General features: G+C 45.9%; 1 protein-coding gene and 1 non-coding gene across 7 annotated transcripts in view; both read right to left on the reverse strand.

Annotated features, from left to right (window-relative positions):
- Positions 1-15014, reverse strand: part of slc36a4 (solute carrier family 36 member 4) — a 261847-nt gene that overhangs the window by 221947 nt on the left and 24886 nt on the right. For all 6 annotated transcript variants that reach the window (XM_014163300.3, XM_014163299.3, XM_014163297.3 and 3 more), the window contains exons 9-10: positions 14643-14915; positions 8553-8651 (exon numbers count right to left, since the gene is read on the reverse strand). In XM_014163300.3, the coding sequence (XP_014018775.1) occupies positions 8553-8651; positions 14643-14915 (372 nt within the window). The remainder of the gene's footprint in view (positions 1-8552; positions 8652-14642; positions 14916-15014) is intronic.
- On the reverse strand, positions 2894-2967 carry trnat-ugu (transfer RNA threonine (anticodon UGU)). The gene has a single exon. It is a non-coding gene; the product is annotated as a tRNA-Thr (tRNA).

Below are 15014 nucleotides of genomic sequence, written 5' to 3' on the forward strand. Positions count from 1 at the left end.
CGCACAGGGAGACCGACACGCACACCGACACGCACACCGACACGCACAGGGAGACCGACACGCACACGCACAGGGAGACTGACACGCACAGGGAGACTGACACGCACAGGGAGACTGACACGCACACCGACACGCACACCAACACGCACAGGGAGACTGACACGCACACGCACACCGACACGCACACCGACACGCACACCGACACGCACAGGGAGACTGACACGCACACGCACACCAACACGCACAGGGAGACTGACACGCACACGCACACCGACACGCACACCGACACGCACACGGAGACTGACACGCACACGCACACCAACACGCACAGGGAGACTGACACGCACACCGACACGCACACGCACAGGGAGACTGACACGCACAGGGAGACTGACACGCACACGCACAGGGAGACTGACACGCACACGCACACGCACAGGGAGACTGACACGCACACGCACAGGGAGACTGACACGCACACGCACAGGGAGACTGACACGCACACGCACACGCACAGGGAGACTGACACGCACACGCACAGGGAGACTGACACGCACACGCACAGGGAGACTGACACGCACACGCACAGGGAGACTGACACGCACACGCACACCAACACGCACAGGGAGACTGACACGCACACGCACACCAACACGCACAGGGAGACTGACACGCACACCCACACCAACACCAACACGCACACCAACACGCACAGGGAGACCGACACGCACACCGACACGCACACCGACACGCACAGGGAGACCGACACGCACACGCACAGGGAGACCGACACGCACAGGGAGACCGACACGCACAGGGAGACTGACACGCACAGGGAGACTGACACGCACAGGGAGATTGACACGCACACCGACACGCACACCAACACGCACAGGGAGACTGACACGCACACGCACACCGACACGCACACCGACACGCACACCGACACGCACAGGGAGACTGACACGCACACGCACACCAACACGCACAGGGAGACTGACACGCACACCGACACGCACACGCACAGGGAGACTGACACGCACAGGGAGACTGACACGCACACGCACAGGGAGACTGACACGCACACGCACACCAACACGCACAGGGAGACTGACACGCACACGCACACCGACACGCACACCGACACGCACACCGACACGCACAGGGAGACTGACACGCACACGCACACCAACACGCACAGGGAGACTGACACGCACACCGACACGCACACGCACAGGGAGACTGACACGCACAGGGAGACTGACACGCACACGCACAGGGAGACTGACACGCACACGCACACCAACACGCACAGGGAGACTGACACGCACACGCACAGGGAGACTGACACGCACACGCACACCAACACGCACAGGGAGACTGACACGCACACGCACACCAACACCAACACGCACACCGACACGCACAGGGAGACCGACACGCACACCGACACGCACAGGGAGACCGACACGCACACCGACACGCACAGGGAGACCGACACGCACACCGACACGCACAGGGAGACCGACACGCACAGGGAGACCGACACACACACCGACACGCACAGGGAGACCGACACGCACACCGACACGCACAGGGAGACCGACACGCACACCGACACGCACAGGGAGACCGACACGCACAGGGAGACCGACACGCACAGGGAGACCGACACGCACAGGGAGACCGACACACAAAGGGAGACCGACACACAAAGGGAGACCGACACAGAGCAAAAGGGAAGATAAGAAGTAGACTGGGTAGAGGAGCATGGTAAATGAGAAACAGAAAGAGAAAAGAGAAAATGAAAGCAAATATAGAGTCAAGGTCAGAGATTGAGAGGTTGAAAGACAGAAAATATTCAATGAGGACACTAAACTATGAAGTTTATCAGTGCTGAAATGTTATAATCATTAATTCCCCCAAATATGTGTTCCTGACCATGAATATCAAAGTGAGAAGTCATTTCTTTCTCAAGGCGTCCGTCCGACACAACAATGAGGTCGAATCACGTTCATCAGCCCCCCTCTCCCCTTCGGTTAGACACGCTCTCTCGCTCGCCACTACCTTAGCACTCGAGCGGCTAATATGCAGGCAGATTAAGCAGTCACATAACGCTAAAGAACAGCCTCTCTCTCTGCCTGTAGTCATTACAACAGTTCTCCTTCATTGACCTATCTAACTAATTTGTCATCAATTAAAGGTTAATTAAAGGTTAATTGATGGCAATTTAGTATTAAGGCAATGAAGAGGGCAATACGGGATTGTCGGTAGGGAAGGGAGGCCTAGCCAGCCATTATCTCTCAGCCAATCACCTGCCACCAACCGCGCATTGCAACAAATCTTAAGCCAATCACCTGAGTCATTGTGTCGTCTTTCTCGCACCACAGCAACCCAACAGCCATTTTGAGTTTATGCCAAAAGGTTGTGAACTCAACTAACTCCTGCTGACCTCAGGTTGGCCACAATCCCCTTGTAATGAGAGAAGAGGTCAAAGGTCCCTGCTACCAGTAAGACATGATCACTTTACATTGTATTACTGTATGGTATTACACCACCCTAGGCAGATTTTCTCCACTGTTAGTCTTGGGCCAGAGTATAGCGTGTGTGTGTGCGGGCGAAATGAGGCTGTGGATCTGTTCATACATCACTCAGGACAGACGCAGAGTGGGCAAAGAGTGTGACAGAGACAAAGTGCGTTTGCATATGTGGAGACTGGAGTTTGTTTGGGTGTAAATGGGTATGCTATGCTACATGTCAAAATGAGCTTGGGATGTGCTTGTGTACATTTTACATTTACATTTTAGTCATTTAGCAGACGCTCTTATCCAGAGCGACTTACAGTAGTGAATGCATACATTTCATACATTTTAATTTTTTTTCCCGTACTGGTCCCCCGTGGGTGGGAATCGAACCCACAACCCTGGCGTTACAAACACCATGCTCTACCAACTGAGCCACACGGGACCGTACATACGTCATGTCCATGTATATTACTGAACAGTGTGTGTCCATGAATATCGATAAGTAAGAGAGAGTAGCCTACATTAGTAAGAGCGCCAGCATATGCATTTGGGGTGTAGGTATCCATGTGTATGTCTATATGTATTCATGTATGAATACATACGAGTGTACCAGTGGTTTCAACACCCTCCAAACTTGGCCGGAAGCATTTTTTTTTTTTTTGATATTAATTTTTTTAGTGGGTAGATCAGTTTTAGTATTGCAGATAGACTGTAGCTTCCAATGTAATTGTCTACATCACTTCCAATCCCCCATATATTTTTTTGCAAAAAATATACTTAAAAAAAATATATATTATATACATTTCCTTTATTACACTACCACCAGGCCAAGGGTATTAGATGGAGTCTATTTATACAGAAACCTACAGTGAGCAAGGCTCAATCAGCCCACTGCAGAACTCACCTCCTGCGCAGAGAAGCAGGCAGTGCTGGGTAGAGGAGCCAAGCACAGTGTATGTATGAATTAGCATTACATAACAGTCAGCCTCCACACCCGGGAGACCCTTTAAGAAACCCCTAGCCCAATAAAACCCTGGTTTGAGGCAAGAGCCGAATCCCCATCCCTAATTACAATATTTATGTCCTCTGCTACATTTCTCATTCTGGTATTTCAATCGATCAGGCTGGCCAGCTGAACTTTCAGCCTCAGAATTTTAGTTCAAAAGAAGTGTCTCAGGCATGCCATAGGATAATACTAGACCTGCCATTAAAGAGAAAGAAATTAGGTGATCCAGGTAGGTGAGCCACGGAGGAGAAAGGGGCCTCTGGAAAACAGATTAAGACATGAGACCGAGGGGAAAACTATTTTGCCTATTGCACATTGGATCTACTGTAGAGTGACGACACAAATAAGCAACGCCTTCTCCGTACAAGTAAAAAGCAAAGCCTTCTCCGTACAAGTAAAAAGCAAAGCCTCCTCCGTACAAGTAAAAAGCAAAGCCTTCTCCGTACAAGTAAAAAGCAAAGCCTTCTCCGTTCAAGTAAAAAGCAAAGCCTTCTCCGTTCAAGTAAAAAGCAAAGCCTCCTCCGTTCAAGTAAAAAGCAACGCCTTCTCCGTACAAGTAAAAAGCAAAGCCTTCTCCGTTCAAGTAAAAAGCAAAGCCTTCTCCGTTCAAGTAAAAAGCAAAGCCTCCTCCGTTCAAGTAAAAAGCAACGCCTTCTCCGTACAAGTAAAAAGCAAAGCCTTCTCCGTACAAGTAAAAAGCAACGCCTTCTCCGTACAAGTAAAAAGCAAAGCCTTCTCCGTACAAGTAAAAAGCAAAGCCTTCTCCGTACAAGTAAAAAGCAAAGCCTTCTCCGTTCAAGTAAAAAGCAAAGCCTTCTCCGTTCAAGTAAAAAGCAAAGCCTTCTCCGTACAAGTAAAAAGCAACGCCTTCTCCGTACAAGTAAAAAGCAAAGCCTTCTCCGTTCAAGTAAAAAGCAAAGCCTTCTCCGTACAAGTAAAAAGCAAAGCCTTCTCCGTACAAGTAAAAAGCAAAGCCTTCTCCGTACAAGTAAAAAGCAAAGCCCAGGGAAAGTGGAGAGATCAAAATCATGGAAATCTCTCTCTGCACAAAACAGCCTATTTACACAGTATACAAATAACCTGCCAAGAGAACCAGGGAGCCTGTCTCAATAGCCACGAGTAGCGGTCTCTCTTTAAAAAAAAAATTAGAACAATTATTCTGTGCCGGACTACATTTTTTGGGGGCTTTTCTCGCCCTCCCCCTCTCCCCGGAGCCAGAGGAGAAAACTTTAACAAATTCACCAAAGACTTTCACCCACGGCCTGTATCCATCTGCTAACTACCCTGGACTTGATGGAAGAGTGAGAGGTAAGAAGCCAAACACTTACCTATAAACTCCCTGGAATCAAACACTTACCTATAAACTCCCTGGAATCAAACACTTACCTATAAACTCCCTGGAATCAAACACTTACCTATAAACTCCCTGGAATCAAACACTTACCTATAAACTCCCTGGAATCAAACACTTACCTATAAACTCCCTGGAATCAAACACTTACCTATAAACTCCCTGGAATCAAACACTTACCTATAAACTCCCTGGAATCAAACACTTACCTATAAACTCCCTGGAATCAAACACTTACCTATAAACTCCCTGGAATCAAACACTTACCTATAAACTCCCTGGAATTAAAAACACTTACCTATAAACTCCCTGGAATTAAAAAACACTTACCTATAAACTCCCTGGAATTAAAAAACACTTACCTATAAACTCCCTGGAATTAAAAACACTTACCTATAAACTCCCTGGAATTAAACACTACATATAAACTCCCTGGAATCAAACACTACATATAAACTCCCTGGAATCAAACACTACATATAAACTCCCTGGAATCAAACACTACATATAAACTCCCTGGAATCAAACACTACATATAAACTCCCTGGAATTAAAAACACTACATATGAACTCCCTGGAATTAAAAACACTACATATAAACTCCCTGGAATCAAACACTTACCTATAAACTCCCTGGAATCTAACACTTACCTATAAACTCCCTGGACTCAAACACTACATATAAACTCCCTGGAATCAAACACTACATATAAACTCCCTGGAATTAAAAACACTACATATGAACTCCCTGGAATTAAAAACACTACATATGAACTCCCTGGAATTAAAAACACTACCTATAAACTCCCTGGAATTAAAAACACTACATATAAACTCCCTGGAATTAAACACTTACCTATAAACTCCCTGGAATCAAAAACACTACCTATAAACTCCCTGGAATCAAAAACACTACATATAAACTCCCTGGAATCAAACACTACATATAAACTCCCTGGAATCAAACACTACATATAAACTCCCTGGAATCAAACACTACATATAAACTCCCTGGAATCAAACACTTACCTATAAACTCCCTGGAATCAAACACTTACCTATAAACTCCCTGGAATCAAACACTTACCTATAAACTCCCTGGAATCAAACACTTACCTATAAACTCCCTGGAATCAAACACTTACCTATAAACTCCCTGGAATCAAACACTTACCTATAAACTCCCTGGAATCAAACACTACATATAAACTCCCTGGAATCAAACACTACATATAAACTCCCTGGAATCAAACACTACATATAAACTCCCTGGAATTAAAAACACTACATATAAACTCCCTGGAATCAAACACTTACCTATAAACTCCCTGGAATCAAAAACACTACATATAAACTCCCTGGAATCTAACACTTACCTATAAACTCCCTGGACTCAAACACTACATATAAACTCCCTGGAATCTAACACTTACCTATAAACTCCCTGGACTCAAACACTACATATAAACTCCCTGGAATCAAACACTACATATAAACTCCCTGGAATCAAACACTACATATAAACTCCCTGGAATCAAACACTACATATAAACTCCCTGGAATCAAACACTACATATAAACTCCCTGGAATCAAAAACACTACATATAAACTCCCTGGAATCAAAAACACTACATATAAACTCCCTGGAATCAAAAACACTACATATAAACTCCCTGGAATCAAAAACACTACATATAAACTCCCTGGAATCAAACACTACATATAAACTCCCTGGAATCAAACACTACATATAAACTCCCTGGAATCAAACACTACATATAAACTCCCTGGAATCAAACACTACATATAAACTCCCTGGAATCAAACACTACATATAAACTCCCTGGAATCAAAAGCAGAGGCATCCAAAGGTGCAGCACACAGCCTTGCGCTAATCTACCGTCTTAAAATACTTACTTACAGTCTTAGTTTATCCTTGAGAGAGGAGAGAGAGATCTTCTGACAAGGTGAGGATTAAAGGGGGTTTAGATGATTGTTTGGAAAGAAACCCGCAACCCACCTTAATAACCTTCCTTTAAACCCTGAAGCCCAAAGCCAAAACACCTAAAAGTTGCTTTAGCTGGCCTAGCCATCACAATTAGCATAAGCGCCAAGAGTATCTGCAGGGAGCTGAACTAGTTCTCTGTTTTATGAACTCTGTGCTGGAGAGACAGGTGGAGAATGTACAGATAAAGGTATGTCAGTAAGTGAGAAGCATACCAAAGCACTTTGGCCCAGTTTTTAGTGCTAGAAGGAACCATAGTTTGAGCTAACAGAAGTCAAGTACCTACTGGAGATGTGGAAAAGGAAAGGGGACACCTAAGACAGTTGCACAACTGAACGCATTTAACCCAAAATGTGTCTTCCACATTTAACCCAACCCCTTCCCTCTGTTAGATACGTTTTTACTGGCAGCAGCGCTGGCCAATCAGTTATTACCAATTGGCCCAGTGACAGCCGTTTCAGGCGGGTTCTCTCCCTTTCCCATTGCTTATCCCAGGGGAATGGTGTGAAGATCACATCCCCAGGCGGATAATTACCCTGTCAGGGTGACTGAGAGAACCCATATGGTCGTGGATCCCTCCAAGAGAGAGAAGAGAGAGAGGAGAGAGAGAGAAGGCACTCCGTGTGGAATGGGATAGCTGGAGGAGGCCTAACTACTTCAATTATTTCTTTACTTCATCTGCTATCATTCATTCTTCCTTCCCGGCCATCTATCCTATCTGAGCAGCATCAGCAATTCTCTCCACAACCTTTCTCTCTTATTTTGTACTCTTCTCTCTTTCTTCCTCCCTCTCTAGGGAGATGTTCTGATCCAGAGAGGCCTGGCTGCCGTCTCTGTCTGTCGGGTTGTCGTGGTGACGTGTCGGCCATCACCCTGTGCCCACCGGTTGGCTGATTAATGGGTTAGCGGCGGTCAGGGAGTATTCCTCTGCCCCTCTGTCAACACACCGTGGTACTACCTCATACATCATCATGCCCATGGCGGGCAAACGAGCGCACACACACACACACACACACTTATCCTTATCTGCAGGACACCATCCCCACTGAATCCCCAGCTCCAGCTAAAGGTTAGCGCTAGCTTAACCCTCTGATTAGCCCAGTTTAACCCCCTCACCAGGAGTTATCATTGGACTTTTCCGTTCTTCAACCCCCTCATCTGAGGTCAGCATTTAACCTAGCTAAGGTTAACCTAACGTAGCAGGCACACCTGAGCAGCGTTTTTCTTTCTGGTCCTGATGAGAAAAAAATGAACTGCCGTGGGGAGGTTCACTTTCACACTGTTCAACCAATCCAGTAAATGTGGAGTTAAGATGGAGTGGTGTCGACTTGTTAACGTCCAAAAGCGGAAGTCAGGCACTCTTTCCATTTCCCCTGTAAAACCGGATGCATCCTCCTGTTAACGACCACGCTGAGGGTTAGATGAGTATGTGATCTCACCACCCTCACTATTCACCCTGGATCAATTATATGACATCAACACTAATACTATCCTTGGCCTGAACATTCTCTTAGCCATGCAGTGTTCAAGGCTTTTAACTGCAGCCGTGGCCCCCAATCATCATCCAATCCAGAGCTGGTCACATAAGTGCCGGAACCAATCAGGTGTTTCTAACTACATAAGGGTTTGGGCAAATAGAGTCCCAGTTGTTGAAGAGTACTTACCACTCCGATGCCTTCGAAGGCAAAGATGGCTGTTCCGAAGAAGAAGGGGAACTTGCCCAATGGGGAAGTGAGAGGGAGACGTTGAAGGTCTCCAAAATCCTGTCAGAGAGGGGCGACAGCAGACAGAAGAGCAAGCGTTTAGGAAAACAGGGACAATGACAGTCTGACAGAGGAGCTACTCCCACAAGGGCCTATAGAACAGAATCAACTTCCTCATCACTGCCAAGGACACAAGAGACACTGGCTCAGAGACACAGTGAAGAGAGGGCAAGATTTCCCCTGACTCACAGATAAAACCGAGTGAGACAGCGAGAGAGGGAACAGAGAAAAAGAAGAATCCCAGGCACAGAGTGGAAGGAATGAAAGAAAGGACAGTAAGAGAGTCCATTAGTCAGAGACTAAGAGACAGAACAGAAAGAGAGGGAGGAGAAATGGAGATAGGTGACCTAACAACCTAGCCGTCAACCCAACGGTGAATTAGGGATGCAGTGTTGTGTTCCCCTGTGGACGCGTGTCGTCTACCGCGTCACACAGAGACGCCCAGCGACTGACAGGGGTCCTAATGAATCTATTTAAAACATAATTCAGCTGGTGATTGATGAGGGCTGTTCACAAGGGCACCTAGACCACGGCCCGGAACACTGCCCAGCCACCCAGCCACACAGCTGAGGGATGTGCCACACACACTCGCAGATACACAACCCTGGCTGGCACAACCTTCTGTGGGAAATCTAAAACAGCAATCAACGCTGGATAACACGACACGTCAGGAACACTTACATCTGATGTCAATCTGCTCCAAAATGCCTAATTGTATTCTTAGAATGACCTTGGGAACAGTCCAAGTAGACAAGCTTTTAAAAGTTGTTCTTCATCGCTCATAGAAACAACGTGCACCCTGACACTGACTGTTCAATCTTTCATTGTAAAGACCAGTCATAGACAAACAATGGACCCTATACTTTATTGTTAACGTTGATAAGGGAATTTATATGTTTAAAGGTAATGAGTAAATAATCCGACCCTGAAACCTAACTATTAGTGATTATTAGGTTATGTAGCATATATAATGAATAATTAAAGTACTAAATGTAAGTCCAGTAAGGTTTGGTAGAGATTTGAAGGATAGAAATGTGTGTGTGTGTCTAAGAAACTACCGAGAACAATTCAACTGTGTTTGACCCGACCTGGCTAGAACTCTGAGAAACTTATGATAGGACAGGGAGTCATTTTCAAGGTTCCTCTAATCTCGGGGGAATGGAACTGACAGCGCTGGGTAGAGATAAACAGTGGTGAGAACTCTGGGGATGGATACAACTCACCTATTGTTTGTGTGGATGTATGTGCGTAGGATATCTACTGTTTGTGTGGAGGTATGTGCGTAAGTAAGGAGTTAACTATAAAATGGATGTCTTTGTATTATGGACTTCAGAACGTTCTCTGAATAAACTGTACAGACCTTTTGCAGAAGCTGAGTCTGACTAATTATTATTAACCCAGTGTCTTACAAACCTTGGGGATTAGTCAAAGCTTATTGATTGTTAGTTATTATCATTGGGATCCAAAATTGTCATGACAAACGTTCAACCCACATAATGCATAGTGCATTTAATGTGTAAAAACATTTTATCAAAACTGAAATGGAAAACTGATAGGAAGAGGTCTGACAGACCCAAAGCCAAAACAGAATCAGAAGACAAGTTTCTGAGTCAACAGCTTGCGTGATAGCCGGCTCACAGGACAACAACTTCAAGCACAACTTAACACTGGTTGATGTAAGCAAGTCTCAGTTTCAACTGTGACGAGAAGACTTCAAGCTGAAGGTTTGACAGGTCGAGTGGCAGTAAGAAAGCCATTGCTAAAATTGCAAAATAAGAATGAGAGGCTTGCCTGGGCCATAAAGCACCGCTTTATCATGAATCAAAATTGTAAATCTTCGGTTCATCACGCAGGGTTTTTGTACACCATCGAGGAGGGAAAAGGATGGTTCCTCAGTGTGTGACACCAACTGTCAAACATGGAGGACGATGTCTCGGGCTCTTTTGCTGGATCCAGAGTCGGCGACTTGCACAGAGTGAGTGACACCTTACACCAAAACTGCTACCACAGCATTTTGCAGCGCCATGCAATACCCTCTGGTGTATTGGTCAAGGGTTTACCCTAAAGCAAGATAATGACCCAAAACATACCTCTAGGCTATGTCAGAACTACCATCGAAGAAAAGAACAAGACGGTAGGCTTCAAATCATGGAATGGCGAGCACAGTCTCCAGCCTTAAACCCCATTGAGCTGGTTTGGGATGAACTGGGCAGAAGGGTGAAAAGCAAAGCAACCTACAACACATTTGTGGGAATTTCTGCAACAGTGTTAGGAAGAACTTTCCGAACAATATTTGATTTCCATTGTAGAAAGAATGGCACGAGTATGTTCGGCTGATATGTCTGCAAAAGCTGGCTACTTTGATGAGTCAAAAATGTAGATTACATTTTGTTGAACAAAAGGATTCCATGATTTATTTTTTGTCTCCAATTGTTTATTTGTTCTATGCTTTCATTTCAGAGTACATTAAGACATTAAACTGTGTGAATTTCAATAAAAACAGGAAAAATTGAGTTCTAAAACTTTAGACCGGTAGTGTCTCTCTACAGAAACTGCACATCGAGCTCACAACAAAAAAAACTGTAAATTAGTTGTTTAAATGTTGGTTTTTAAATCGCTCAGCAGTACACAGGAGACATGTAGTGGATACAAGGGAGTCTCACGTTTCACAGAAGCAGACAGTACAGACACAAGGGGTATGATCTTTCACAGCAGACATATGCAGACCACAGGGAGATTCAATATTTTACACAGGCAGCTACTTCCCAGTTCCCACACACACATACAGTAGCTTACACACACACACACACACACACACACACAGACCAGATTGTTCACAGTCAATTGGTAATTGCCAAAGATGCTTACCATTTAACCTACAGGCATTCAGTTACATAAGCTACATAATTTTTCCGTGATTACGATCTTATCTCATCGCTGCAACTCCCCAACGGGCTCGGGAGAGGCGAAGGTCGAGTCATGCGTCCTCCGAAACATGACCCGCCAAACCACACTTCTTAACACCCGCCCGCATAACCCGGAAGCCAGCTGCATGTGTCGGAGGAAACACCGTTCAACTGACAACCGAAGTCAGCCTGCAGGGGCCCGGCCCGCCACAAAGCGATGAGCCAAGTAAAGCCCCCACGGCGAAACCCTCCCCTAACGACGCTGGGCCAATTGTGCGCCGCCCTATGGGACTCCCGGTCACCACCGGTTGTGACACAGCCTGGGATCGAACCCGGGTCTGTAGTGATGCCTCAAGCACTGCGATGCAGTGCCTTAGACCACTGCATCACTCGGGAGGACCTAGCTACATTATTTTTAGCCATGTCTCTGTCTGAGGTACACTGAAGACAGGCTTCAGGTCAATATCAAAGCCAACACAAGGGGGCGCGTCTCCACAACAGTGTAAAAACAGTGTACAACAGCTGGGGGTATGGTGTGTGTGTCTCACACAGACTTCCTCGATAAGGTGCTGGAGAAAATAGACATGTCCAAAGAAGAATACATAATCTTCCCACATACCCATTTGAATCACAGATTTTAAGTGCCCAGGTTGAGAACCGTTGTGCTGGTGGACAACAACATCTGGAGCGTCACTACCACAAACAAATTGTACTAGTGTAGTGTTAAACATGGATAACCGTTTCCCATTGACTTATTCCACTTACCGTCGTGATGCACTGGAAGATGATGCTGATGGCCATAACAACAACATGCTTACCGTCGTGATGTACTGGAAGATGATGACCCTGACAGCCATAACCACAGTGTAAACAACATGCTTACCGTCGTGATGTACTGGAAGATGATGACCCTGACAGCCATAACCACAGTGTAAACAACATGCTTACCGTCGTGATGTACTGGAAGATGATTATGACCCTGACAGCCATAACCACAGTGTAAACAACATGCTTACCGTCGTGATGTACTGGAAGATGATTATGACCCTGACAGCCATAACCACAGTGTAAACAACATGCTTACCGTCGTGATGTACTGGAAGATGATTATGACCCTGACAGCCATAACCACAGTGTAAACAACATGCTTACCGTCGTGATGTACTGGAAGATGATTATGACCCTGACAGCCATAACCACAGTGTAAACAACATGCTTACCGTCGTGATGTACTGGAAGATGATGACCCTGACAGCCATAACCACAGTGTAAACAACATGCTTACCGTCGTGATGTACTGGAAGATGATTATGACCCTGACAGCCATAACCACAGTGTAAACAACATGCTTACCGTCGTGATGTACTGGAAGATGATTATGACCCTGACAGCCATAACCACAGTGTAAACAACATGCTTACCGTCGTGATGTACTGGAAGATGATGACGCTGACAGCCATAACCACAGTGTAAACAACATGCTTACCGTCGTGATGTACTGGAAGATGATGACCCTGACAGCCATAACCACAGTGTAAACAACATGCTTACCGTCGTGATGTACTGGAAGATGATTATGACGCTGACAGCCATAACCACAGTGTAAACAACATGCTTACCGTCGTGATGTACTGGAAGATGATTATGACGCTGACAGCCATAACCACAGTGTAAACAACATGCTTACCGTCGTGATGTACTGGAAGATGATTATGACCCTGACAGCCATAACCACAGTGTAAACAACATGCTTACCGTCGTGATGTACTGGAAGATGATTATGACGCTGACAGCCATAACCACAGTGTAAACAACATGCTTACCGTCGTGATGTACTGGAAGATGATGACCCTGACAGCCATAACAACAGTGTAAACAACATGCTTACCGTCGTGATGTACTGGAAGATGATGACCCTGACAGCCATAACAACAGTGTAAACAACATGCTTACCGTCGTGATGTACTGGAAGATGATGACCCTGACAGCCATAACCACAGTGTAAACAACATGCTTACCGTCGTGATGTACTGGAAGATGATTATGACGCTGACAGCCATAACCACAGTGTAAACAACATGCTTACCGTCGTGATGTACTGGAAGATGATGACCCTGACGGCCATAACCACAGTGTAAACAACATGCTTACCGTCGTGATGTACTGGAAGATGATGACCCTGACAGCCATAACCACAGTGTAAACAACATGCTTACCGTCGTGATGTACTGGAAGATGATTATGACCCTGACGGCCATAACCACAGTGTAAACAACATGCTTACCGTCGTGATGTACTGGAAGATGATTATGACGCTGACAGCCATAACCACAGTGTAAACAACATGCTTACCGTCGTGATGTACTGGAAGATGATGACCCTGACGGCCATAACCACAGTGTAAACAACATGCTTACCGTCGTGATGTACTGGAAGATGATTATGACGCTGACAGCCATAACCACAGTGTAAACAACATGCTTACCGTCGTGATGTACTGGAAGATGATGACCCTGACAGCCATAACCACAGTGTAAACAACATGCTTACCGTCGTGATGTACTGGAAGATGATTATGACGCTGACAGCCATAACCACAGTGTAAACAACATGCTTACCGTCGTGATGTACTGGAAGATGATTATGACGCTGACAGCCATAACCACAGTGTAAACAACATGCTTACCGTCGTGATGTACTGGAAGATGATTATGACCCTGACAGCCATAACCACAGTGTAAACAACATGCTTACCGTCGTGATGTACTGGAAGATGATGACCCTGACAGCCATAACCACAGTGTAAACAACATGCTTACCGTCGTGATGTACTGGAAGATGATGACCCTGACAGCCATAACCACAGTGTAAACAACATGCTTACCGTCGTGATGTACTGGAAGATGATTATGACCCTGACAGCCATAACCACAGTGTAAACAACATGCTTACCGTCGTGATGTACTGGAAGATGATTATGACCCTGACAGCCATAACCACAGTGTAAACAACATGCTTACCGTCGTGATGTACTGGAAGATGATGACCCTGACAGCCATAACAACAGTGTAAACAACATGCTTACCGTCGTGATGTACTGGAAGATGATTATGACGCTGACGGCCATGCAGACGTTGGCCAGCAACGACAGGACGGCCATGTTCTTCAGGTCCTTCATGAACACCAGTAGGATGAGGAAGGGCAGGAAGAAGAGCATGTAAAGACGCAGGTCCAGTGCCCAGGGCTCAGAGGGCACCATGGTGGGTAGAGGGACCGGGGCTGGCACCATGGAGGTGTTGGCAAATGACAGGGATTCATCTGCCAGGGTGATGTTTACACCTTGGTATCCCTCAACGACCTAGAGAGGAAGGAATGGATACACACACACACACACACACACACACACACACGTGATTAATGGTGGTCTGTTCATGAGTGAAACTCACCTCACCCCATC

Source organism: Salmo salar, chromosome 20 (genome assembly GCF_965601325.2).
Source record: "Salmo salar chromosome 20, fSalSal1, whole genome shotgun sequence".
Lineage (NCBI taxonomy): Eukaryota > Metazoa > Chordata > Actinopteri > Salmoniformes > Salmonidae > Salmo > Salmo salar.